Source organism: Sarcophilus harrisii, chromosome 4 (genome assembly GCF_902635505.1).
Source record: "Sarcophilus harrisii chromosome 4, mSarHar1.11, whole genome shotgun sequence".
NCBI classification, from domain to species: Eukaryota; Metazoa; Chordata; class Mammalia; order Dasyuromorphia; family Dasyuridae; genus Sarcophilus; species Sarcophilus harrisii.
Genome location: NC_045429.1, coordinates 229,632,797 through 229,658,762, shown reverse-complemented (window position 1 = coordinate 229,658,762; position 25,966 = coordinate 229,632,797). Strand labels below are relative to the sequence as shown.

General features: G+C 32.5%; 2 protein-coding genes across 2 annotated transcripts; both read left to right on the top strand.

Annotated features, from left to right (window-relative positions):
- The first annotated feature begins 1,637 nt into the window (after positions 1-1,637).
- On the top strand, positions 1,638-2,567 carry LOC100924758 (olfactory receptor 14A2-like). The gene has a single exon (XM_003769225.1). It carries the CDS (start codon positions 1,638-1,640, stop codon positions 2,565-2,567), a length of 930 nt encoding a protein of 309 aa, XP_003769273.1.
- A 21,679-nt stretch (positions 2,568-24,246) lies between these two features.
- LOC100926761 (olfactory receptor 14A16-like) lies at positions 24,247-25,489 on the top strand. Its single transcript, XM_031964607.1, has one exon. The coding sequence runs from the start codon at positions 24,484-24,486 to the stop codon at positions 25,330-25,332; it is 849 nt and encodes a 282-aa protein (XP_031820467.1). The 5' UTR covers positions 24,247-24,483; the 3' UTR covers positions 25,333-25,489.
- Positions 25,490-25,966: the final 477 nt, after the last annotated feature.

Below are 25,966 nucleotides of genomic sequence, written 5' to 3'. Positions count from 1 at the left end.
TGTATTTCCTTCATTCTAATTTGTATAATAGATATTTGCAAATCTTTCTTGCTTCCCTAAGAATCCATGAGACCTACAAGTGGACACTGTTCATCAATATGACTTATACAGATCTAGAGCACAGATTTTTATATAACAGATAATTCATAAAACTTTGTTGAAAAATGTTAGTAAAATATACATATGTATATATCAGTAATTCCTTTGTTTTGTGTACAAAATATGTTTGTTTCTATGTAACTTTGTTGACAGTAGAGTATCCCTCAAGTATGCCTTTTTTTGTTAAGTTAGGAGTTTATGGGGATAGATAATAATAACAGCTAACATAGATAGTGTTTACCATGTGCTATATTCTCTCCTAAGAAATTGATAATTGATTTCATTTAACCTTTGCAACATCCCAGGAAATTATATGCTACAATTATTCCTATTTTACAAAAGAGGAAATTAAAGTTATCAGAAGTTGGATAATTTGTCCAGGCTCCTACAACTAGAAAGAGTCTGAACCTGGATTTAGACTCCAATCTTTCCAACTACAAGTCTGGCATTCTATGCACAGTTCCATATGGCCATTTGGATACAGATAAGTACTGTAAATCAAGCAAAATGAATCAGATTCCAGTGAAGCAGTCATTCTCCACTCTGATTTCATCATATAAAGAAGATATAACAGATTCAACAAAGAAACACAGATACACACACACAATCACCTAAGGTGATTTGGGAATTAGTTCTCTAGTTGACAATGGATTTGTATTTCAAGATGGTTGTTCTGAATTACTGATAGCATAGTCTTTGATTAAAGAAGAATATAAAACCAAAATGGCTTGGCTTGGTGTCAAATCCATGACATGGATTTTATTTACATGAGAATTCTATTATTCTGGAGTAATGGGACTGTCAACATGACATTCATTTGTTAGCCAATCTATTCTGGGCAGTAGATGTCATTAAAAATGTTAGAGAATCTATCTTCTTCACTAACATTCTTGAAAAATGGGAAGAAAATCATTTCTTCATGCAAAGAAAGTTCAGGTTTGCCTCAGCACAGGAACATCTAGTAACTTTCTGACAATTCTTCTATGAACATTAAAAAGTCACACAACTTCCCTGAAACTTAGTATCTTAGGTTCAAAATGATATATATTACTCGAACCACCCATTTCACCTTTTTGTAATAAATGTGCTTAATAACTCTTAAAATTGATACACATTAGAGATATATTGCTATTTTTACCATTTTTTCAGGTTATGGATACTGTTCCTCAAAGCACAGATACTTTGAAATGTAGAAGAGACTTATTTGAATCATTTAATTTAGGGATTCCTAACTTGTTTTTTGTCCTGGCATGCTTGTAATGAATTCTACTAGCCCTCCTCAGAATAGTATATTTAAATGTAAAAATTAACATAGATTTCAAAAGAAATCATGTATAAGGAAAAACAATTATCATAATTTTTTTTTAATTCCTGCACTCTTCAATGCAATTTCATCTCCTCACTTAGCAAATTAACCAACCAAAGCACTCCAATTTGCACGAGGCCACAGAGCCTTGATATCTAGCACACTGAGTGTTCTCATCATTTAATAATTGCTTTTTTTTTTCTGTACAGACAATCAAGAGAACTCCCAAAACATGGCCAACTTCAGCATGGTGACAGGATTTCTGCTGATGGGCTTTTCTGACATCTGGGAGCTGCAGGTCTTATATGCCATGCTCTTCTTAGTGATCTACTTGGTAGCTCTGATGGGAAACCTGCTCATTTTCACCCTCATCTCCCTTGATGAACATCTCCAATCCCCCATGTACTTCTTCCTGAAGAACCTGTCCTTTATAGATCTTTGCTTTATTTCTACCACACTCCCTAAATCTATCACAAACTCTCTGAGCCATAGCCGTTCCATTTCTTTCACAGGGTGTGTATTACAGTTCTTTTTTGTAATTTTCTTTGCAGTATCAGAGCTTTTTCTCCTCACAATGATGTCCTATGACCGATATGTGGCCATCTGCCAGCCCCTGCACTATGAAGTCATCATGATTAGAGATACTTGTATGAAGATGGCAATTGTTTCCTGGCTTGGTGGAGGTTTCTTTGGGGTTCTGTACTCATCTACTACATTCACTTTGCCTTTCTGTAGGTCCAAGGAGATCCACCAGTTTTTCTGTGACTTACCTTCATTACTTAGACTCTCCTGCTCTGATATACATATTGGAATAGATGTGAGTTTGGCTATTGGGATTGCTTTAGGATTTCTGTGCTTTATTTCCATAGCTGTTTCTTATGGTCCCATATTCTCAACTGTGCTGAAAATTCCAACAATAGATGGTAGGTCAAAAGCCTTCTCCACTTGCTTTCCCCACCTCATCGTTCTCATGATTTATATTGCAACAAGTGGCACTGCTTATCTAAAACCACCCCAGGAATCTGAATCTGTTCTAGATCTGTTGATTTCCATATTCTATACAATGGTGCCCCCAATCCTGAACCCTATCATCTATAGCCTGAGAAACAAGGACATCAAGATTTCTCTGAGGAAATTAATAGTCCAAAAATATCTCTCCTAGGGATCAACACTACAGTCTTTTCTGTGTCTTTATTTAAAAGATTAATTTTTAAAATTTATTTCAAAGAAGTAAAATTTAAAGAGAAATACAGTTAGCAATAGTAATTGCAAAAAAAAATTTTGAAACAACTATCTCTGATAAGGCCTCATTTCTCAAACATAGAGGGAACTGAGTCAAATTTATTTTTAAAAAATAATAAAATTCATGCCCCAGTTGATAAATGATCAAAATATGTGAACTGTTTCCCAAGGAAAATAAATATTCTTTGACCTAACAACATCACCACTAGGCATGGAAAAATAAAAAGAAAAATGTCCTATATATACAAAAAATATGCATAGCATCTCTATTCTTAAGACAAAAATAATTGGAAATTGAGGGAATGGCTCAATAAACTCTGGTATGTGTTTGGAATAGAATATTATTGTTTTATGAGAAATTATTTTCAGGATGCTCTCAGAAAAAAAAAAAAAAAACTGGTTAGTCCTCCATGAACTCAAGCATAGTGAAATGTACTGTATAGGAAATAATAGCAATCAGATGATCATCTAAAAATGACTTTGCTACTCTCAGTAGTATAATCATCCATAACCACTCTGTAATACTTATGATGCAAAATTCTATCCATACCCAGAGAATGCACAGATTATATCTGAATACAGACTGAAACATTCTTTCTTTCTCTCTCTCTCTCTCTTTATTTTTAACTTAATTTTTCTTGAGGAATTTTATTTTCATTAGAGTGAGAAATTATGTTTTCTTTTACAACTTGTCTTTTATGGAAATATTTTGCATAACTTCACTTATGGTTTCTTAATTGTGGGTGGGGATGAGGAAGAGAGCTTGGAACTCAAAAATTTTTAAAAACCAATATAAAAAAATGTAACTGGGGGAAAATATTAAATAAAGAAATTAAAATAGAAGTAAAAGGAAATTAGTTGTGGCCTTTCTGTACTTACTTGAATTTCTTGCTTTGGGCCTATGTCAATGTCATTAATTATAAAATGCTGTCTCTTAGAGATTGCTAATAAATGATTTTCAAAATATATATATGCTGAATGAACAAATTATTCTGACTATCATAAACACCCTAAGTAACTACAAAGGGCAAATGAATAAATATGGAATCTGAATCCAAAGAGAGAAATGATAAATAGGAATATACAAAAATAATTTTATCTATACATACCTATTTATGTCTAATGGTGACCATCTCTAAAAGGGGGAGGGAATGAGTGAAGGGAACAAAAAGAAAAAGGAGAAATTTACATTAAAACTTTGCAGTTTAAAAGAAATAGCAAATTGTACAATTTTAAGTTGTCTTTAAGGGACCTACTTTATAAAACTTTGGTCTCCAAAATAGAATTCTCAACAATACAGAAATAAACCACATTTTTTAAAAAATGAAAATAATGTGGCTTATATGGAAATTTGTTTTGCATTATTTCACATATATAATTGATGTATTGTTATTCTTGATGTAGGAGGGAAATGTAGAAGGCAGTGTGAAAATCTGGAACTCAAAATTTACAAATAAAAAGTTTGAAATAAATAATCTTTAAAAAAAAAACTAAGTGTGGTTGAAAATACCTGAATTTCTAATTAGCATATTGCTAGAAATATACCAGAATTTAAGAAATGCTTTAATTATATATTTAACAATTGATGGTAAATCTCTTCCAAAGATGATCCAACATGATATTATGTATAAAAAGGCCACCCTGTTTTAATTTGCATCAAAATGATTCATTTTTAAAATATTCCTAGAGTCTCTGTAAAGTCATGAATTCTTTTCTTACAACAAATTTAGAAAGTAAAAGTCTTTTTGTTTCTTTATTATACTTTTTCTTTTTACTGACTAGACTAAGAGGAAAGTAGTAAATCAATGTTCTAAATGGGACCAAATAGCAGACAGGGAACTTTAGAACCTTTCTAACAAAAAATTAGCTCTTTGGTTTTTTTGTTGTTTTTTGTTTTGTTTTGTTTTTTACCTTTTTCCCTTCTTCATTTTAAACTGACTCCAATTTTACTGGAGATTGCTTTTTTCTTCTCCTTGAACAACTTACATCTTATAAAGATTAAAAAGATGAAATCAAAACACTTTGAAAAGGATTTACTCATTCCTGCATCAGAATTTTTTTTAACTCACACTAACATTAATGAGTTTACTTCTTTTCTCTTGGATCCATTCTAGGACTTTGCCCTTTCTTTCCTCATTTGAATAGGGGAAAAATGTTATTTATTCTGAATTCTCTGAGCATCCCACTTTAACTCTGGAACATTTTAAAAACTAAATTTAAGATTAATTTTTTCTATCACAAAATGTTACACTATTTCAAATACAAGTATTTGTGTATGTGTATGTGTATATATATATGCATATATATTACACTGAAATTTTCCAACATCTGTCTTGCCCTTTTATTTGTGTTTTGTTTTGCTTTAAAATAAATTGAGTATTTATTTTCTTATTGTTGTCCCTCACTTAGAACTTAAATCTACTTTAATAACAATATTTTATTATTTTACATAGAGAAGAGAATTCTTCCTTTTTTTTTTTTTTTTTTTTTTTTTATTTAATAGCCTTTAATTTACAGGATATATACATGGGTAACTTTACAGCATTAACAATTGCCAAACCTCTTGTTCCAATTTTTCACCTCTTACCCCCCCCACCCCCTCCCCTAAATGGCAGGATGACCAGTAGATGTTAAATATATTAAAATATAACTTAGATACACAATAAGTATACATGACCAAAACATTATTTTGCTGTACAAAAAGAATCAGACTCTGAATTATTGTACAATTAGCTTGTGAAGGAAATCAAAGATGCAGGTGTGCATAAATATAGGGACTGGGAATTCAATGTAATGGTTTTTAGTCATCTCCCAGAGTTCTTTTTCTGGGTATAGCTAGTTCAGTTCATTACTGCTCCATTAGAAATGATTTGGTTGATCTCGTTGCTGAGGATGGCCTGATCTATCAGGACTGGTCATCATCTAGTATTGTTGTTGAAGTATATAATGATCTCCTGGTCCTGCTCATTTCACTTAGCATCAGTTCGTGTAAGTCGAAGAGAATTCTTCCTAAGGAAAGCATTTAATTGGACCATACCTGTTGCGGAAATTTAAACTTTACAAGTTCCATGACTACAGTATATGCCTATATAATGTTTAGGTGTCCCTTCTGCTGCACAGATAAAATTTTTAAACTTAGAGCTTCTTTATCTCAATTGCACAAGATTTTATAATGTATTGGAGGAGGAAGAAGAGGGTAAGACCATATACCTGGGGATATTCTGTAATAAAGATGGGTAAGAGATTCAGTATATCCTAGGAAGAGAAGAAATTGAAATGGATTCCCTTTCCACATTTAACTGGAAGAAACTAAATATTAAACTAGGTTTCTATTCCTTGCAATAAAGAAATGGGGAAAAGGAAAATGTTCTTTATAGTGAGTCTTGAAGATTGCATTTATATACATGGTCACTGCAGACTCACAGGTTGTTGTTTGATACAGCTGATATTGACTAAGTCTTAACTCTAAGCAACAATTCATAGAAGGGAAAATTGTTCCAAATATAACAATTTGGGCAAATACAATACACACACATACAAATAGGAATAATTTATTCTACAACTATTTTGCTTAAGAGCAACAGAAATAAAAATCATTCAATCCATCAATCTCTACCTTTACAGTGATTTTGAAAAACAGTTTATTTGAGGTAACCTGCACTGATCCCACATTTTCCTATCCTTCTGACCTAAAGAATTAATCTAACAGAATCAGCAAAACAAGATTAGTTGGCTTCACGTGAGAAACTGGCAAGCACGGACTCTTTACTGCTACCTAAGTAGAGATTTCCCATGTTCTCTTAACTTCAAGTGTCATAAGAATTCAGTAGATACTATCTGTTGTATCACAAGCTTCTGCTAGAAATGGAAAGAGGAGAAAGGATTTGAGATCAAAGTTGTAAAGTGGAATTGTAGAGTTAAGGACTTTGAAGTTGGAATACTTTTTAGTGAGGAAGATATATAAATAGTGAACAGAACCCCAAAAGATGAATAAAGGATAGGAGAAGTAGATTTATAGCAACTGATTATTTCAAGAGTCAGGTCAAGCTCCTTTAAGGTCAGAGGTCTCCAATTTTGAACCAAGATGGGTGGCTTACCTGAGGCAGGCAGCCAAACTCCCACAATTTTGCTCTATCAAAAATGTAAAAATAGTACTAGATCTAATAATAATAAACAAATCCAATGACTAGATACAGTCAATTATTTTTTCCACCAAACAACTGCAAAAAAAAAAAAAAAAAAAAAAAAAAAAAAGACATCCAGAAGCCCATTGACAATAGGAAGGGTGCCTGCCAAGAAAACTAAGCTAAGGAAAGCAAAAGTCCCACAACTAGAGCAGAATTCTGCCAGAGATACTATAGCTAGCAAAGTCTTGTATCTACTGACAACTCAAGTAGAGATCTTTTCAAAAAAGACCTGAGAGATCAAAATTTAAAGCATTAAGGAAAACACCAATCAGGGAATTTAGCCTTGCCTATACATTCTCATTCAGATCACAAAAAGCCATATGTTAGTCTCTAAGATCTTTAACGCTCTGTCTTGACATAAAGGTTCCCAAGATTCAGTACTCTAGAACTCAAAAACCTGGAGGATTCTGAGCCCAAGAAGTAGAGAAACTTCCACAGAGGTACTCAGGTGATTTAGATCGAGATCAAGCAAAATTAACAACTTCACTCAAAGGAGTAAAAAGGTATATTTCTGGCACAAGCACCAATATCATAAATAAATCTGGGGAGAGGAACAAGAAAATATAAAACTCTATAAAAAAGTGTAACTCAGTAAGAACCAAAAGTAAACATAGAAGAAAATAACCTAATCCTAATCATAAACATAGCAACTATGAGGGAAAGAATTCAACAAAGAGATTTTTAAGCATTTCTGATGGAAACATTAAAGATGAATGGAAATGAAGAAGGGCAACAGGAGTCAAGAGAAACATAAAAAAAAGATAAATTTATATGAACAATTGGATCTGTAAAATCTTAATATGCTAACTTAATATGCTAAAAACTAATTGTCTCTTCGGAATCTTAATGTGTATGAAATGGGGGCAGAGACAAGATGATAGAGACGTTGTCTGAGCTTTCCTCAGCTTCCTTCAGAATGAATGCTGGATTAAGCCTCTGAACAGATTTTGGAGTGATCAAATCTACAAACATTCGGAGTACAATAGTTTTCTAGTTTAAGATATCTTGGAAAGACTTCAGGAAAGGTCAGTCTCAATTGCATAGGCGGGGACACAACCCAGTACAGGAGAGGCCTGGTGAAGGAAGACCCAGTATGGGGAACATAAAGATGTCAATATTCCAAAAAAAATGAGAAATAGAAATACAGCAAGTTTAACAAACAAATTGACTGGGATAAAAAGGATTGAAAGGTAATGTTTCTCCATCTTTTCTAGTCTGTTCAACTGATCTACTTATTAAAAAAAAAAAAAATTAGGTGGTTTTCAAGCTTGCTGCATTGTAATTTGTTTGAGAATTGGAAGAGATATTACTAGCTCCATTTCTACCTCACTTTATAGTTTCATTTTTAAATCTAGTAAACAGTTGACATAAATTGATGAAATGGTCTTCTAATATGTTATTTTAAATAACCAATTTTCTTTCAGAAAAGTGTTTGTCTCTTGATTTTACCTTCAAGTTTAGAAATAAGCATATAAATTCAAAATCAGGAAGGATATCAAAGGGATATGTCTTTAGCCTAATAAGTATCTCATATTAAACATCTACAAGTTGTGGTCATCCAAAGTTCATGTGATATATATTTTGAGGGAGGAAGTGTTAACTTCCTGCATAAGCAGCCCATTCCACATTTTCAGATTTTTAATTGTTCAGACACTGCTCACATTAGGTCAAACACTGCCTCCCTTCAATATTACTCAATGCTCCTACTTCCACCAGCCTTTTCACTACACTGAAATAAAAGCTGTTTGAGCTTGTTATATTGGGAGCTTGAAATGGCAAATGATAGATGTATAAATAACTGACTAAATCAGTCATATGTTCTGATCATACAAAGTTATGATACATTTATTATGTCGAATATTTTTAAAGATTATGATTCTTATAAGACGAGGGGAAAGTATAATTTAATTTTCTTTTTTGTTCTCATTAACATACAAAGACAGTCTTGTTGCTATTAATTTGTTATCCCAGAGACTATAACTTTAGGCCCACTTTGTAAGAAAGGTAATGTATACTCAAGACCTTACTTTAACATGTTCAGCTAATTTGATATATTTAAATATGTATATAAAGTGTCTTTGAACATTTAACCCTATAAAAGACATGTAAGTAAGAAAGGTGTCTTCATATTAAGATTTTTATATTCAAATACATATTTATATCTATATAAATATCTATCTATAGTAAAATAGATAGATATACCAAAGCTCCTAACTACTGTGTGCCTATGATTGATGCTCTGTTGAAGAATGAAATAACACACTACTCCCATGTCTTTGCCAAGAAAACTTCATAAACTGAGGCCCATGGGGTCATGAATGAATAATCTATTTATGTATAATATTACTATGATACTTTATTAATTTTCATTATATATTTACAAATAAACACAAAATTTACATTATCTAATATGCAATACTAGAGATAAATTGATAAACAGAAGGATATATATTTTTAAAAATATAGTCTCATCTTTGGTTTAGTGGAATATTTTGAGGGCCATGGAACTTGTACCAATCAAAGTTTTTTGATGGCATTGCTAGTCTAGACTTCCCATTACAAAGAAAAAGAACAGGAAGAAAAAAACACAAGAAGAAATTATCATAATGAAGAAAAGGGACATATGTAAAATATGGCCATGGGTTCAGAGAGTGGCCCAACAATAACTACAATATTAAAAATATCAATGTATTTAAGAAAAAGAGATGAGAAAGGTAGAGGAGACAAACTAGATGGGAAATTATTCTTAAGCCAGACAGTAGTTTAAAATAGATAATTAAATCTGTAATCCTGTTCTTCCAGTAATGGATACACCAAAATTGATAACTAAAGTCAAGTGGTGGGTTCTTCCATTAGCCAAGACTAGAATATGTCCCAGACCTAAAAGTGACAAAAGAAAGTGTAGACAAAAATAACTATTTTTGTGGGTTATTTTTTGGAAGCAGAAGTGAGGCAAATGGGATAAAGTGACTTGTCCAGGGCTACAAAACTAGTAAGTGGTTAAATGTCTCAGGCCAGAATTGAATTCAGGTCCTCCTGATTCTAAAGATAGTATTCTATTCACTGCATCTACTACCTGCCTCCGAAATAGCTATATTTTAATCCCCACTTTCATTGAAAGACAGGCATACTGAGACTCCATATAAACTTTAATAAACTTCACAAGGATTTGTTGAAAATTACAGTATTTTCTTTATGTCTTTCATCTAGTCGGGCTGCCTGATTAGCATATAGCAATATGAATGATGACTGGCCATGAAATATCACTAACCTTTCTTACCCATAGTTGTAGGAAACATTAATTTGAATTAATCAATTATAATTAGAGGCTCCCTTAAATTATTTCTGTCAAAGTCTTTTCTCTCAAGGGGTTCATCTTCAAATAAGGGAAGACAATCAAATTCATATGCAAGAGAGCTGAAAACACCTAATGGTTTCACATTTAAATAAGAACAGCAAAACAGGTTACAAAACATCTTTTTGATATTATTTACATTTATAAAACCATATCCATTTCTGCTTTCATACAATTTGACAATGTAGAGCACTTCTTTTTCTGGATAATTGGTAGCTATAGCTACTTCAAAAACACCTACAAAAAGAGTTGTTAGATATTCCAAAGGGTAATTCCCTGGATGGTAGCTGAAGGGAATGGTCTGGAAACTAATGTGGTATAGTATGATCCTATTTCTAAGACAATTGCACTCAAGGTCCAGGACTTTCTCTATCCAGAGGGGATAGTATTTGTTGAGGGGAAGTTTGAGGGGAAGTATTAGTTGATGTAGAGATGGGACTGTGATATATCTGGCACATGAAGTCCCCCATCTTATGTGTACTTTGCTGTTCAGGTAGACTGTCAATTTAATCTGTTGCAAAATTTTCCCTTTTGTTTGATACTGTCTCTTCACTCACATACTTATCACTTTAGTTCAGGCTTTCATCACCTCTAGCCTAAATTACAGCAACAATCTCCTACCAGGCTTTCCTGATTCAAGTCTCTCATTGTTCCACAACATTTCTGCATGCTACAGACAAAATAATTTTAGTTAAGATATGATCTGTACATATCACTCAATAAATTCTTCAACTCAATAAATTCTACTACCTTCCTATTGTCTCAAGTATAAAATATAAACTCCTTAATTCAGCTTTTAAAGTACTATAAGATCTGACCTCGTACCAATCTTTATAGGCTCTTTAAACATAACTCCTTAAATCATACTTTGATCAGTTAAATTGATTATGACTGTTCCCCAGATACAAGACATCATCAACTTTCTCCATGCCTTTGCATCAAACAGTGTGCATGTTTTGAATTCAATTCTTCCTTACTTCTGAATCATAAAGCCTCTTCTCTTTCTTTAAGATACATCAACATCTTCTGAATGAAGCCCTATCTAATCTCCCCCATCGCCAGTATACTCCATTCACAACATACCATGTATTTAACCACATTTTATATTAATATTTATTCTCTTTATATTTATATTACAAAGATTTATTCAAGTATTCGGTATCACTATCTTTAGAACCTACATTCCTAGAGAGGAGGAGTTGCTTCATTTTTGTGCTTGTATCCTTACAACTCAGTAATTTAGCTGGCACAGAGTAGCATACAATGTTTCCTAAGTAATTAATGATTGAATCTTGTCACTTGCCTTTTGATCTACTTGAATTTTAGTGTTCTTCTCTCTGGGCTATAACCAAAGCTGTTGATTCCATGTCCTCTGTGAACGACATGAACTTGAAATGTCTGAAATAGAGTTTCCTGTCCCACGTCTATACAATTTAAAATTATTTCCTTTGTCATTCTTCAATTTTGCCTTTCTCAAAAAGTCATCACAAATGAAAAGCAAGAATTCTCATTATCACCTTTATTATTCAAACTTTAAAAACAAGAAAAATAAATTTCTAAATTACTGATTAGAGGAAAGGAAAACGCATCTATGTGGGTAATGAATATTCATTGAGGAACCGCTAAAGTAGTTTTTAAAAACTAATAAAATAATATATACCTTTTTCAAGGTAGTAAGACATAAAATGTGATCCTGGAAATAATTCATATTTTCATTTGAAACTAACAGCTAACCACCATTTGAACTAGACATGTAAAATGAGATCAATCTTGAATATTTCTTCAAGAATTATAACTCTTTGGATTAATTTGCCCAACTAATTGAGTTTTAAAACCACAGTGCATGCTTAGACATCTACAAATGTGGTTAAAAAGACCCATGATTCCCATATGTTCACTCAAAGTAAACTTACCATATCTGATATGACTGACTTTTTTTTTTACTGAATTGAAAATAGGACTAGCAAAAGAACTCATGAAAGATGATAGACAATAGAAACAATTCCCTCACCTCTTTAATGAATGAAATAATTCCTTTGCCTTATAGAATCCTCTAAATTCATATTAAGGAAGTTGTATATAGGATGGAAGAATAGCAGGAAGAAATTAAATTATATTTTTACTCATCCAAACAAAGCTAGAAAATGTACTAGATAAAATCTTGATCAGGAAAGGCAAGAAAAAATCATAGTGAGTCATTTGTCTATTTCAGGTCAGCATAGGAGACATACAGGTCTATAGATACTGGAGTAGGATTCTGGCCAATAGGACTTAGCATGCAGCATGCCAGTGTCCAGCGACTTTGAACAAGCACAATACAAAGTCCCAGATTCATAAGACTATAATATTGTGCAGAATAGAGGAATGGGTACCAACTAGCAGCTTTGTTGCCTACCACCTATTTCTGGATTGCAAATTCAGGTTCACTGATGACATACATGCCAAGTATGGGGAACAGTAGTGCAAAGTCACAGAGAGCAGAAATAATATGCCATTTAAGAGGAATAGCAAAAAGGCATTTTATGTTCAACTGTGGAGGCCTACAAAAGAGTAATGCACAGTGTTACTGAGAACATTTTAATTCTGATTCACCAAAGATTGCCGGAGAATGAAAGTATTAGGGAGTCCATGAAGTTTAATGAGTACAGTAAATAAATGCTATGCTCAGATTTTGCTTTAGGAAAGCCAACTTTGACAACTGTGTGAAAAATGGGTTATAGAGGTGCAGATCTGGGACTGAGACCGTAGTTAAGAATTTAATGATAAGTAATCAGTGACTGAATTAAGGTGGTAGTTGAGTGAATAAAAGGAACAGAGCAAATGTGAGAAGTGGAAATAGCTATCACAAGATGTGGAAATTTTTTGATGCAGTTCATAGATAAGAGTGAGGTAACAAGAATATCAGTTCTGAATCTAGGTAATGGAAAAAATGAGTGCTCCTTTCATAAAAATAAGAAACTTCAGGAGCAGAGGGCTCTTATATGACAGAGAATGGGAATAGAGAGGGGGTAGAGATAATGATTTCTATTTTGAACATATTGAATTTGAGCTATCTATAGGGAAAAAATGACTTTTAAAATTCCAAAAGGCAATTGATGATTCAGCACTGATGTTCAGAAAAGAAACTATGGCAGAAATATAGATGATGAAGTGTTCAATATAGAGAAGATTAATAAACTCATGTTAACTGATAAAATTAGAAAAAGAGAGAGGATGCAGACAGCATAAAGGAGAACTTCAAATAAAACCTTGGCTAATAGTTACAAAATACTGCACAAGAGTAAAAAAAAAAAAAAAAAAAATGGAAACATCATCCGATTTACCAGTTAATAAACTATTATTAACTTAGGAAAGGATAGGTTAAGGTCATTGATGACTAATGAGCAGATCATAAAGGTTTTAGAAAATATTAGCATGCAAGCAGTGGAGTTAAAGTGTAGATAGCATTTTTCTAGGACTAAAGCTGAAAAAAGGAAGAGAGATTTGAAAAGATAATTTGTTAAAAACTGTCAGATTTGATAAGGGTCTTTTAAGATTGGGAAAAAAGTAGGTATGTTTAGGAAGCAGAGAAGGAACAAATTGATTAGAGAAAATTTAGAGGGAGAAAAGAAAAGGGGGCCCTTTTAGTAAAGATGGGAAATGTTCAAGAAAATGTATAATTTACCTTTGTTAGACGAAGGGCCTCCTAATATGTTTACCTTTATCAGAGAAGAGCAAAGGAAGACAGAGTGAAGGATATTGTCAAGGAACTTTGAGTGAAAAAAAAAAAGAAGAAAGAAGTAGCTAACTACAGATAGTCTTTTCCTACATGAAGGATGAAATGAAGACTTACTAATTTTACAGTGAGAAGAGATGATAAATTTGGAAGAAGAAAAAATGAAAAACCTTATCAAAAATCAATGTGAGAGGGGGGAAAAAATTATCTTGCTGAAGTGAGGAACTGATTGAGGAATGATAAGTAAAATTGGTAGTGGAAGCAGAATAATTTTTAACTTTCATCAGTTCCCTTCCACAGCACCTAAATATGACCTAAGGAGATGGATGGTAAGAATATCGACATTGATTGTGTTAGGTGTGGTTTGCAATTAGCCAGTGAAACAAATGATTAAAAAGGAGTGGAAATGGTTAAATATAAGATCCTAATTAGGAAGGTAAGAAAGTTAGGTCAGAACAGGGATGATTGCTAGGGAAAGAGCTAAAGGATGAAAAAATTAATCATCATAGGGAAGACAAAGAAAAGGTTTCTGAAGATCAATGACTGCAAACATTGAGCATTTTAATAAGATTACCAGTTAAGTGATTTGTTCAGAATCCCACAGCTAGTAAGTATTTTAGCCCTAATTTAAATTTGGATTTTTAAAAATTCCAGATCTGATTATCTATTGCACCATTAACTTTTCTCTAGAGAGGTGAGTATTTTAACTCAGGAAAGATGAAGGAGAATTCAGAGAGGCAATTACTGACCACAAAAGGTAGGACAGTTTCACCACAGACAAAAGTGGTTTGGGAATTAGTTCTCCAATTAAAAATAGATTTGAAATTCAAGGTGGCTGTTCTGGGTTACTGATGGCATAATCTTGCACTAAGGGAGACCATAAAAATAAATGCACACATTGGTATCAAAGCCAAGAGACTGCCTTTCTCTTGCATCATGATTCTGATTATGGGCTATTGAGGTTATCAAAATGACAGTGTCTTGGCAAAATTACCAATCCTATGCAATGGTTATCATTTAAAATATTAGACAGTTTTTATCACCATTATTCCAGAAAGAATGGGAGGAAAAGGCATTTGTTCATGAAAAGAAAGTCGAGGCTTACTTACTACTTACTTACTATTGAAGGAACTCAGTCTTAAAATCAGAAGCCCATGTTAGGATCCAAATCCTGACACTTCTATAGCCAATAGAAACTTCTCTGAATATTGGGAATCTTAGGTGCAAAATGGTAATAATACAACTTGAAAAATCTACTTATAATAAAAAGTTGTTCTAATTCTTAAAAAATTATAAAATATATAGAGACAGTAATAATTTTTACTATTATTTTTAATACACATATCCTTTGGAAGATTACAAAAGATATTAAAATCATTTCATTAAGAAGTTCTTAAACTATTTTAAGAACCTGGGCCTTTTCTGATCAATTCTATGAAACCATTTTTACAATAAGATCTTTAAGTGAATGAAACAAAATAAGGAGATTTCAAAAGAAATCATCTTTATTTCAGTGTAGTTATTAAATTTGTTTTCTAATTCTAAATTCATGTACCTAAGGCTAAGACATTTGATAGAGTTTCATATATGCATTTGGCAAATGACAAATGCAAAGTAGAAAAAGGAATTCTGATTTACATGAGGTCACACAGTAGACCACACAGTAGTTCTAAAAGAAGAGATGATGATATTCAGCAGAGTATTTTCATCATTTGATAGCTACTTCTGTTCTCTGTGCAGATACACAAAAGAATTTCCAGAGGATGGCCAACCTCACCATAGTGGCAGAATTTTTCTTTATGAGCTATTCCAATACTTGGGAGATTCAGCTCTTCTTGCTGATCTGATATCTCTGATCGGGAACTTGCTCATCTTCACTCAGCTCTCTACAAGCACCTCCACTCCCCCAGGTACTTTTTTCTGAAGAATTTTTAATTTTTAGATCTTTGCCTGATTTCTATCATCGTCTCTAAATCCATTTGCCAATTTTTTGAGTCATAGCCATTTCATTTCTCTGTTGGAGAGTATATCACAGATTTTTTTAGTTATTTTCTTTGCATCATTAGAATTTTTTCTCCTAACAGTGATGTTTTATGAATGTTATGTGGTCATCTGCCAGCCCTTACACTATGAAGTTGTCTTGGACAAAGGGATTTGCCTAAAAGGAAAAGCTGCTTCCTGTCTTACTAGAGGTTTGTTTGGAGTTCTTTATACAGTTAATACATTCACTTTGCTTTCTGTAGTTATAATAAGATCCATCAGTTCTTCTGTAATGTCCCTTCCTTACTCAGAATCTCCGGGTCTGATACACATATCACTATCTAGTATGATCAGTTTAGGGATTTTCTCTGCTGCATTTCCATTAGTATCTTTATGGTCCCATTTTTTTTCAACTGTGCTGAAGATTCTAACCACAGAGTCAATTAAAAGCCTTGCCCATACTTTGTTCTCTTGCCTTTTATTACAACTGCAACTATGTCTTATCTAAGTGCACCTTTGGACACTGACTCAGTTCTGGATCTGTTGTTGTCTATATTCTACATAGTGGTGTTTTGAACCCTATCATTTATAGCCTGTGGAACAAGAATGTGAAGACTTCCATAAGAAGTTCATAGCCTGGAAACACTTCAGAAGGCTATACCCGAAAGTCTTTTCCATGATCATATGCCTGCTTTTTTTTTTTTTACTAGTTTTATTTTTATTTATTTCACTTTCTCCAAATTTATGAAATAAAACAAGCATTTTTATGACCTAGAACAAAATATATATACAACTCACTATTCCTTTTAAACATATAATAAAATTACCATGTAAATTTCTTTTTTCCCCAATTTTTCTTGGCTTCCCTTCCCCTGCTCTGGAGAAGGCTAATATTGGACAAAAATATGTTATGTATATAATTATATACATATATATACACATATATGTATATATGCATCTATATGATGAAAAGCAATACATTTTTCCTAAGGTAGCTAACCAATAACTAATAATAACTGTACTACACCATTTAAAACAGAATTAGAAATCCTCTGTCACTTGGGGATGTCAGACACCTTTTAATCCAGTCTCTTCCTGAATACTATCTCAAACATCCACAACAAGATTCGCATTCATACACACACACACAGACATCCCTGAAAAAAATTTAATGTTAAAAAAAAAATTAGCAATAATTTTTTTTTAAAATACATCCACCAAGCTAAATGACATAGACCATAACTAAAATAAAGAACACTATTTGAGGTCTGAAAAAAACAATGAAGGAATGATATGAGAAAAAAATTTTCATCAACCAAAAATTTTACATATATTTCCCCAAAAGTTATGTAACAAATAAGTGAATAAATTATAATTCATAATTCCAAGTAGAAAAATTATTTGCACATGTAGAATTGAAGCATGGTTTGTTTTTGGAATATAACCAGAGAAGGCAAATTGTTAAAAGAAGAAAAAAGAAGAGGAATAAAAAAGATAGAGGAACAGCCTTAACAATTAAAAATCTCTACTCAAATGAAGAAATGAAGGATCTAGAAAGAAGATAATGATTTAAATATTCTCTGCAAAAAATATCTGTTATGAATAATCCAATGAGGGGAAAAAAGCAATTAAGGAATTTAGAAAAATGTGAAAAAAAAAAAAAAGTGAAAAGTTTCAAATGGTAATGGTATGAGGATATTTGAGCTCTATCAAAAGAAATAAAGTGAATTACTTCATGACTTATATTCAGAATTCAGCAAATGTCTACCATGTGCCACACACTTGGAATACAAAGAAAACGAATGTGTCAGCTTAAGCACCCGTCTTTTCTTTTAACAAATGGAAGAAATAAGATTGAATAAGGTATCATTAATGATCACCTTTTCTGTTTAGCTTTTTCTAGCATAAATATACACAATTTTTGTTGGAATAATTTTCTTTTGGTTTGGGGGGAGCAATTGATTTATATTTTTGTGTGAAATATGAATCCTGGTGTAGGATGGAGATTGGAATAAAAATTAATTTTAAATTTAATCCAGTGAGAGGCAGAGCCAAGATGGCAGAGTAAAGGGAGGAACTTATCCAATCTTTTCTCTAAACTGCTCCAAACTCCTTAAATAATGACTTTAAACAAATGTTAGAGCATCAGGACACACAAAAAGATAAAGTAGAACATTTTCCAGCAAAGGATAACTTGGAAGCTAAGCAGAAATGGTCTGTGACATCATAATGGAAGTCCAGAATGCATGCCATGCCAGGGCATTCCTAGCCCATCCTAGCCCAGACCCCAGTATTAGCAAGGTGGGGCCTCTACATCAGTAGCAGTAGTGAAGACTTCTGGACCTCTCAGCCTAGGAACACCAAGGAGGACTCAAATATTGAATGGAAAGGGTCTATGGCAACAGGGTGAAAGTGCAGTGTGAAGTCCCAGTACAGGCTGCATCATTACAAGCCTAATCAACACAGCCCTCATCAGCAGAGTCCCAGTCCCAGCTTGGACCAGCAAAATATATCTTACAGCTACAATGGGGTGAGGACAGGCCTAACAGCTCCAAGGAAGAAAAGAGTGTTTGTGATCAGATTCCTAGAAGGATTTCTGAAAACAACTGCACAAAACACCTAAAGCATGGGAGAGTGTACAAACCACTCTGGAAACAGAACCCTACTTTAACAAAGTCTTAAAAGCATAATAATAGGCTAAGAAAATGAGCAGAAAACAAAAAAAAAAAAAAAAAATTGGATCATTTAAAATTATTATGGTGACAAAGAAGATCAAAGCGCACATTCAAAAAAGATAACAAAGTCAAAGCTACAGACAAAACCTCCAAGAAAAAATAAAAAATGGGCTTGAGCCATGGAAGAATTCAAATGGGATTTGGAAAATCAAGTAAGAGAGATAGAGGAAAAATTGGGAAAAGAATTGAGAGTGGTACAAAAGGAAATACAAAAAGCAAATAAGGAGAAGAATGCCTTAAAAAGTAAAATTGGCCAATTGGGAAAGGAGATACAAAAACCACTGAGGAAAACAATTCCTTAAAATATAGAATTGAGCAAATGGAAGCTAATGACTTTAGGAGAAACCAAGGTACAATAAAGAAAAATTCCCAAAAAATGAAAAAATAGAAAAAACATGAAATATCTCATTGAAAAAACAACTGACCTAGAAAATAGATCCAGGAGAGATAATTTTAAAATTATTGGTCTACCTGAAAGTCATGATCGAAAAAAAAAAAAAAAGAGTCTGTACATCAACTTTCAAGAAATTTTCAAGGACTTGACATTTTAAAACTGGAGGGTGAAAGAGAAATAAATGGGGGAAACTGGAAATACAGTTAGCATAGTAATTGTAAAAATAATTTCAAAGCAAGTCTGATAAGACCTCATTTTTTAAACATAGAGGGAACAGAGTCATTTTTTTTAAAAGAGCCATGCCCCAAATGAATGATCCAAAGATATAATTTGCACCCAAAGGGATATAAGTTCATACATATCCTTTGACAAAACAACACCACTACTAGGCATGAATTCCAAAAGAGATTAAAAAAAAAAAAAAAGGAAAATGGCCTTTATATACAAATAATATCCATAACATCTCTCTTCTTAGGGCTAAAATATTGGAAATTCAGAGAATGACCATCAATGGAGGAATGATTAATTGTGGTATGTGTTTGGGATGGGATATTATTGTTCCATGGGAAATGAGCAGAATGTTCTCAGAAAAAAAAGTAACAGCAGCAACAACCCAGAACATCATCCACGAACAAAATAAAATGTATTGTTACAAAGTAATGGCAATGTTCTGGAATTATCAGCTATAATTGACTTTGCTATTCTCAGTATTACAATCATCCACTATTATTAAGGACTTACAAAGAAAAATACTATCCATACCCATAACTGATTGTGTCTGAACATAGCTGAAGCATTCTCTATTTCTCTTTATCTCTCTCCTTTTTTAACTTAATTTTTCTTGTGTTTTTTATTTTTATTAGGATGGGAGATCTATGTTGTTTTTTCTTTTTACAAACTTGACTTTCAGGGAAATGTTTTGTTATGCAAAACTTTACATGTTCTTTCTAATTGTTGGTGAGAATAAGGGAGAAAACCTAGAACTAAAAGTTTTAAAAAAAAAATGCAAAAAAATTTTACTTTGAATATAACTGGGGGGAATATTAAATAAAATAAAATTAACCCAGTGGACACAGGGAGATTTATGAGGTTATCAAAATGATACTTAAGATATAAATGTCATAAAGAGTCCTAAAGTGTCACTCAATTCCCAGAGATTGTGCTAATAAGTACTTATGCTTAAGCAATTAGGGAACTTGGGGCTAATGATACTGAATGGCTACAGAAATACCCTGGAGAACTCCTGCTTTATGATCTACAAAGGAAGCCCAAAAAGGAGAGGATTTGCATACCCAAAGGAAAATAAAATGATGCAAGAATCTGCCAAATATTTTAACATCAGAGTAAATACTTACCAGGTTTTAAAAACATTGATTCTTTATAGAGACTGAATGCTACTACTATAGTAGAAAATATTTAAATCATAGATAAAGAAACACTAAGGTGCACTTATACTATCCCACTATACTTGTTGTAACTCTAAGAAATGGTGGGGTCATATTGGAATCAGGAAATAGAAAAAAGTTCAGCAGATTTTTTTTTTTTGTTACCTCTTCATGTCATAATTGGATATATGAATCATCTCCACTTTTCAAAAATTACTCCATCTCCACATAAGCATATTGAATAATGTAAAGTGATCTCATAATCTAATCATCAAGCAGTGGATTGAAGAAATAGATGGATTACAAGGTATGAATTTCCTTTTTCCCTTGTGAAAAAAATATATGCATTAATATCCTTATGACAAGGTTATAATAATGCATGTCCCCATCAATCTGAAATATGAAAGAAATAGGAAAGACCATGTGAGTAAATGTCGAGATTGTTTCTGATAACTTGGATGTGTGATTATAAAAAGGATCTCAGGTGTGAAAATGAAGGCAAAGGATGGGAGAAAATGAAGAGAAGGTAAAGATTGCTTTAGAGATCTTCCTACTTCTATTCTATTTCCTCTTACGTATTTGCATTTTCTCTTTTCTATCTTTTAATAGCACAAATCCCTCATGCTCCTCTCTTCCTAGCTTGTCAGATTTTAGAGTGGGCTCCTCTCTCAAACTGCCATTCTACCCATGAACATTCTTTGAGCTGTCTCTAGTTCCAAAATTAGACATTCCTTCATAATAAAACTTCAAAATACTCATTCCAGCACCTGCTGTCCCAGTGTCAAAAAGAATAATAAAAAGGACATTCAATTTAATTATCGGTCATATAATTTAAAGTAATTTAAAACGCTAAAGTTAAGCATTTTGGTAAGTTTGGAATTTTATCGTGGGGCACAATGACCTTTCCAAAGTCTAGAGTGGGGTTAGGAATTATGAGAATATAAGTAGTAGAGTCCAAAAGTATAGGCACCATTATTCAAAACTTAGGCTAAGAAAGGTAAGAGAGATAGGGAAAGATAAACACTCAAAAATTATAAGGCTTGATGAAGATTATTTTAATAATGGGAAAAATTAAGGCTTATTTATACATAGCAAGGAAGGAACCAGTAGATAAAGATTAAAAGCAAAGAAAAGAAATATGATAATAAAGACAGGATGAAACGGATCTAAGGTATGGGTAAAGTTTTATCTTTGTCTGGAATAGTTGCCTCACATCATTCTCAAAAAGTAAAGGAGGAGAGAATGATGAATGTCAAGGAATTATGCTTAAAAAAGAAGAGGAATAGAAGAAACTCACAAAGAAAAGTTTCTTTTATGCAAATGAAGTGTGAAATGAAGTCCTAACTTATGTGAGTTATTGATTTAAAAAAAAAAAAACTTTATGGGAAATTTAAAGAGAGTAGACAAGTACAGGAAAAAATAAAGTGAAAAATGTGATTTTTTTGAAAATCGATTTAAAAGATAGAAGTGACTGGCTTACTGAATTTAGTCAATTAAAATTGGCAGTTGGCCCAGTTAGTAGTTTTGACCTTCATTCGCGCCATTCACTAATATCTAAATAGGATTAAAGAAGGTGAATGCAGGAATAATCACAAATTAATTTTAGTAGGTATGATCTACAATTATTCAAGAAAGCAAGTGATTCAAGAGAAGACAAAATTGGTTAAATATGGAATCCCAGATAGAGAAGTTAAATCAGAATAAGGCAATTGCCCAGGAAAGTACTGAAAAATATGAAGATTTTAGGACATAGGAAAGACAAAGAACATGATTAGGGAGAATAAGGCTTGGAAATTTTTCTAAAGATAGCAAATTTTCAATTCCAATCCCAATCAATATTTAAGATTGTAATCAGTTTTTATATTGAGAAAATAGAAAATCTCTCTTTTTATTTCTACTTCTATATATTTGTCAGTATCATACTTGGTATATGTCCAAAAGCTTAAATGTTCCTCCTCCAGATGATGCAGCTCACTATTTAAAATCTACCTTATTGCATAAAATCATCTATGTGTGTATATGTGTACATGTACATATACATATATATGTATGTGTATATAGATACACATATATATGAAAATCTATACATATATAAATATGCATATGTAGTTGTCTACAAAAAGTGAACTCTCATCTCACATCTAATGGAACTCTTTGTTCAATGAACTTTTATGCAATTATTCCATTCTAATTTGTATTGTAGTTATTCACAAATTGTACTTGTCTCCCTAAGAGTCAAGAAAATCCATAAGACCTACTTTTGGGCACTGTTGGTCTATGTCAGAGCTGCTTAAACTTTTTTTCACTCATGACCTATTTTCACCTAAGAAATTATTACACAATCCAAGGTATGTAGCTATTTGGTCTATTTTATATGAATTTTATACAAACCAAACCTTTACTGATAATAAATCATAAAGAAATTTGTTTCAAATATGTTAAATATTAATATTAAAATATATTTCTTTTATTAAACAAATTTGTATACTAATGAAATGAATATCATTGTTTACTTTTTACATAAAAAATTAATTCTTGGTGGAATATTTTATACTGCAGGACATAAGGCATTCAGAAAACTTACCAAATTTTTTGGTAATTTCACATTCAGTTAAGTGAATCACTAAGAGGTCTAGACCCACAATTTAAGAAGAGTGGAGGGTTCTTCAGGCATATCATCTTATGCTAATTTTAGAGTTTATGAAGATAGATAATATTAACAGCTAATATCTATATAGCACTTACCATGTGCTATATATACTATCCTAAGAGAATTAATTCTTATTTCATCCAAACCTCTTTATTATTATTATTCCTATTTTGCAAATGAGCAAACAGAAACCAACAGAAGTTGAATGATTTCAAGATCCTATAGCTTGGAAGCATCTGAGCCTGGATTTAGACTTAGTCTTACTAATTACAATTCTGGCACTCTATCTGTGTTTCATCTGGCTGCCTGAAGAAAAATGGGTACTTTAACTAAAGCAAGATGAATCAGACTCCAAAGGGGCCTTCATTCTCCATTCTGCCTTCATCATACCACACCTAAGGAGACTTGGAAATTAGTTCTTCAATTGACAATGTATTTGTTTTTCAAGATAGCTGTTCTCAGTTATTGGTGACATACAATTTGACCAAGGGAGACGATAAAAAGAAATTGGCTCAAGTTACTGTCAAATCCATAACACTGGCTTCGTTTGCATGACAATTCTATTATTCTGGGGTAATAAAACTATAAATATGATAGTTACTTGGCTGGATTATCCATCCAAGGCAGTAGATATTATTTAAAATTGTTCACTACCATTCCTGAAGAATGGGAAGAAAGTTCATTGTTCTGCAAGGGCAAGTTCAGGTTTGCCTTAATAAAGGAACCAGGACTCAGTTTCAAGTTAGTCTTGGAATCAGAAAAATATGTTCTAACAATTCTTGGACGACTACTAAAAAGTCACATAACTTTCCTAAAAAAAAAAAAAAAAAAAAAAAAGTGTCATGTTCAAAATGGTAAAATACTTCTTAACCCACCTATCTCATAGGATTCTTGTAATAAAAGTTCTCAATAACTCTTAAAATTCATATATATTAGAGATATATTGATGTTTTATTATCTTTTTCAACCTATAAATACTATTCCTCAAAACACAGAATATTTGGAATCTAGAACTGACCTTAAAAATCTTCTAGTTCAGGGATTCTTAATCTGTCTTCTGTCCTGGACTACTTCTGATGAAGTTTGTCCCCTCCTCATAATAGTTTATATAAACATTTAAATTAAAATGCATAGATTTTTTTAAAAAATCATCCACGAGGAAATACATTTATCAAAATATGTTTTTTTTAAAAAAAATTCTAAGATCTAAGATCTAGACTCTCTGATACACTTTCAATTCCTCATTTAGCAAATGAGCAAGGCCACAGAGCCTTGTGATGTCTGGCACACTGAGTGTTCCCATCATTTAATAATTGTTTCTTTTTTCTGTGCAGACAATCAAGAGAACTCCCAGAACATGGCAAACTTCAGCATAGTAACAGGATTCCTGCTGATGGACTTTTCTGACATCTGAGAACTGCAAGTCTTATATGCCATGCTCTTCTTACTGATCTATTTGGTGTCTCTGATGGGGAATCTGCTCATTTTCACCCTCATCTCCCTTGATGAACATCTCCAATCCCCCATGTACTTCTTCCTGAAGAACCTGTCCTTTTTAGATCTTTGCTTTATTTCTACCACACTCCCTAAATCTATCACAAACTCTCTGAGCCATAGCCATTCCATTTCTTTCACAGGATGTGTATTACAATTCTTTTTAGTAATTTCCTTTGCAGCATCAGAGCTTTTTCTCCTCACAATGATGTCCTATGACCGGTATGTGGCCATTTGCCAGCCCCTGCACTATGAAGTCATCATGATTAGAGAGACTTGTGTGAAGATGGCAATTGTTTCCTGGCTCAGTGGAGGTTTGTTTGGGACTCTGTACTCAGCTAGTACATTCACTTTGTCTTTCTGTAGGTTCAAGGAGATCCACCAATTCTTCTGTGACTTTCCTTCATTATTCAAACTCTCCTGCTCCAATATACATATTGGAGTAGATGTGACTTTAGCTATTGGGGTTACTTTAGGAATTCTGTGCTTTATTTCCATAGCTACCTCTTATGGTCCCATATTCTCAACTGTGCTGAAGATTCCAACTACAGAGGGTAAGTCAAAAGCCTTCTCCACTTGCTTACCCCACCTCATTGTTCTCATTGTTTTTATTACAACAGGTATCACAGTTTATCTAAAGCCACCTCAGGAATCTAACTCTGTTCTGGATCCATTGTTTTCTATATTCTACACAGTAGTGCCCCCAACCCTGAATCCTATAATCTATAGCCTAAGGAACAAGGACATCAAGATTTCCCTGAGGAAGCTAATAGCCTGGAAACACTTCTAATGGGGATAAACATTAAGGTCTCCATGATTATACTATTGCTTTATTTTTTTCATGGAAATTAAAAAAAAAAAATCAGTCATGGCCTTTCTGGTCTTACTGAATAGAAATCTTTCTTGTTTGTCTATGTCAAGATCACTAGTTTTTAATTAATAATTTTCAAAACACACATATTTGATTAAGTTATTTTAAAAATCCAATTACACTCTAAAGAACATAATAAAAAATTTGTCAGCATCCATAGAAATAACTGAAAATAGAAGTATTCATAAAATAATTTTACATATATACATACATTTGAACATATAAATATACAGAGAGACAGATAGCTAGATAGATACACTTAATGGGGGCTATAACTAGGGGGTGGAAAAGGATGAGGGAAGAAAAAAAGAAATTAATATGATAATTTTGTTGTATATTTAAAAGGAATAGCCAGTTGTACCATTTCAAAATTTGTTAAGGGGCCTCCTTTGTAAAACTTTTGACTTAAAGAGAGTATTTTTCATCAATATACTGATAAACATGAATAATTGAGAGCAATATGGCTACAATGGAAAACTATATTGCATGACTTCAAATATATAACTGATATATTGTTTGAGTTGGATGATGGTAAAAAATCTGGAATTCAGAA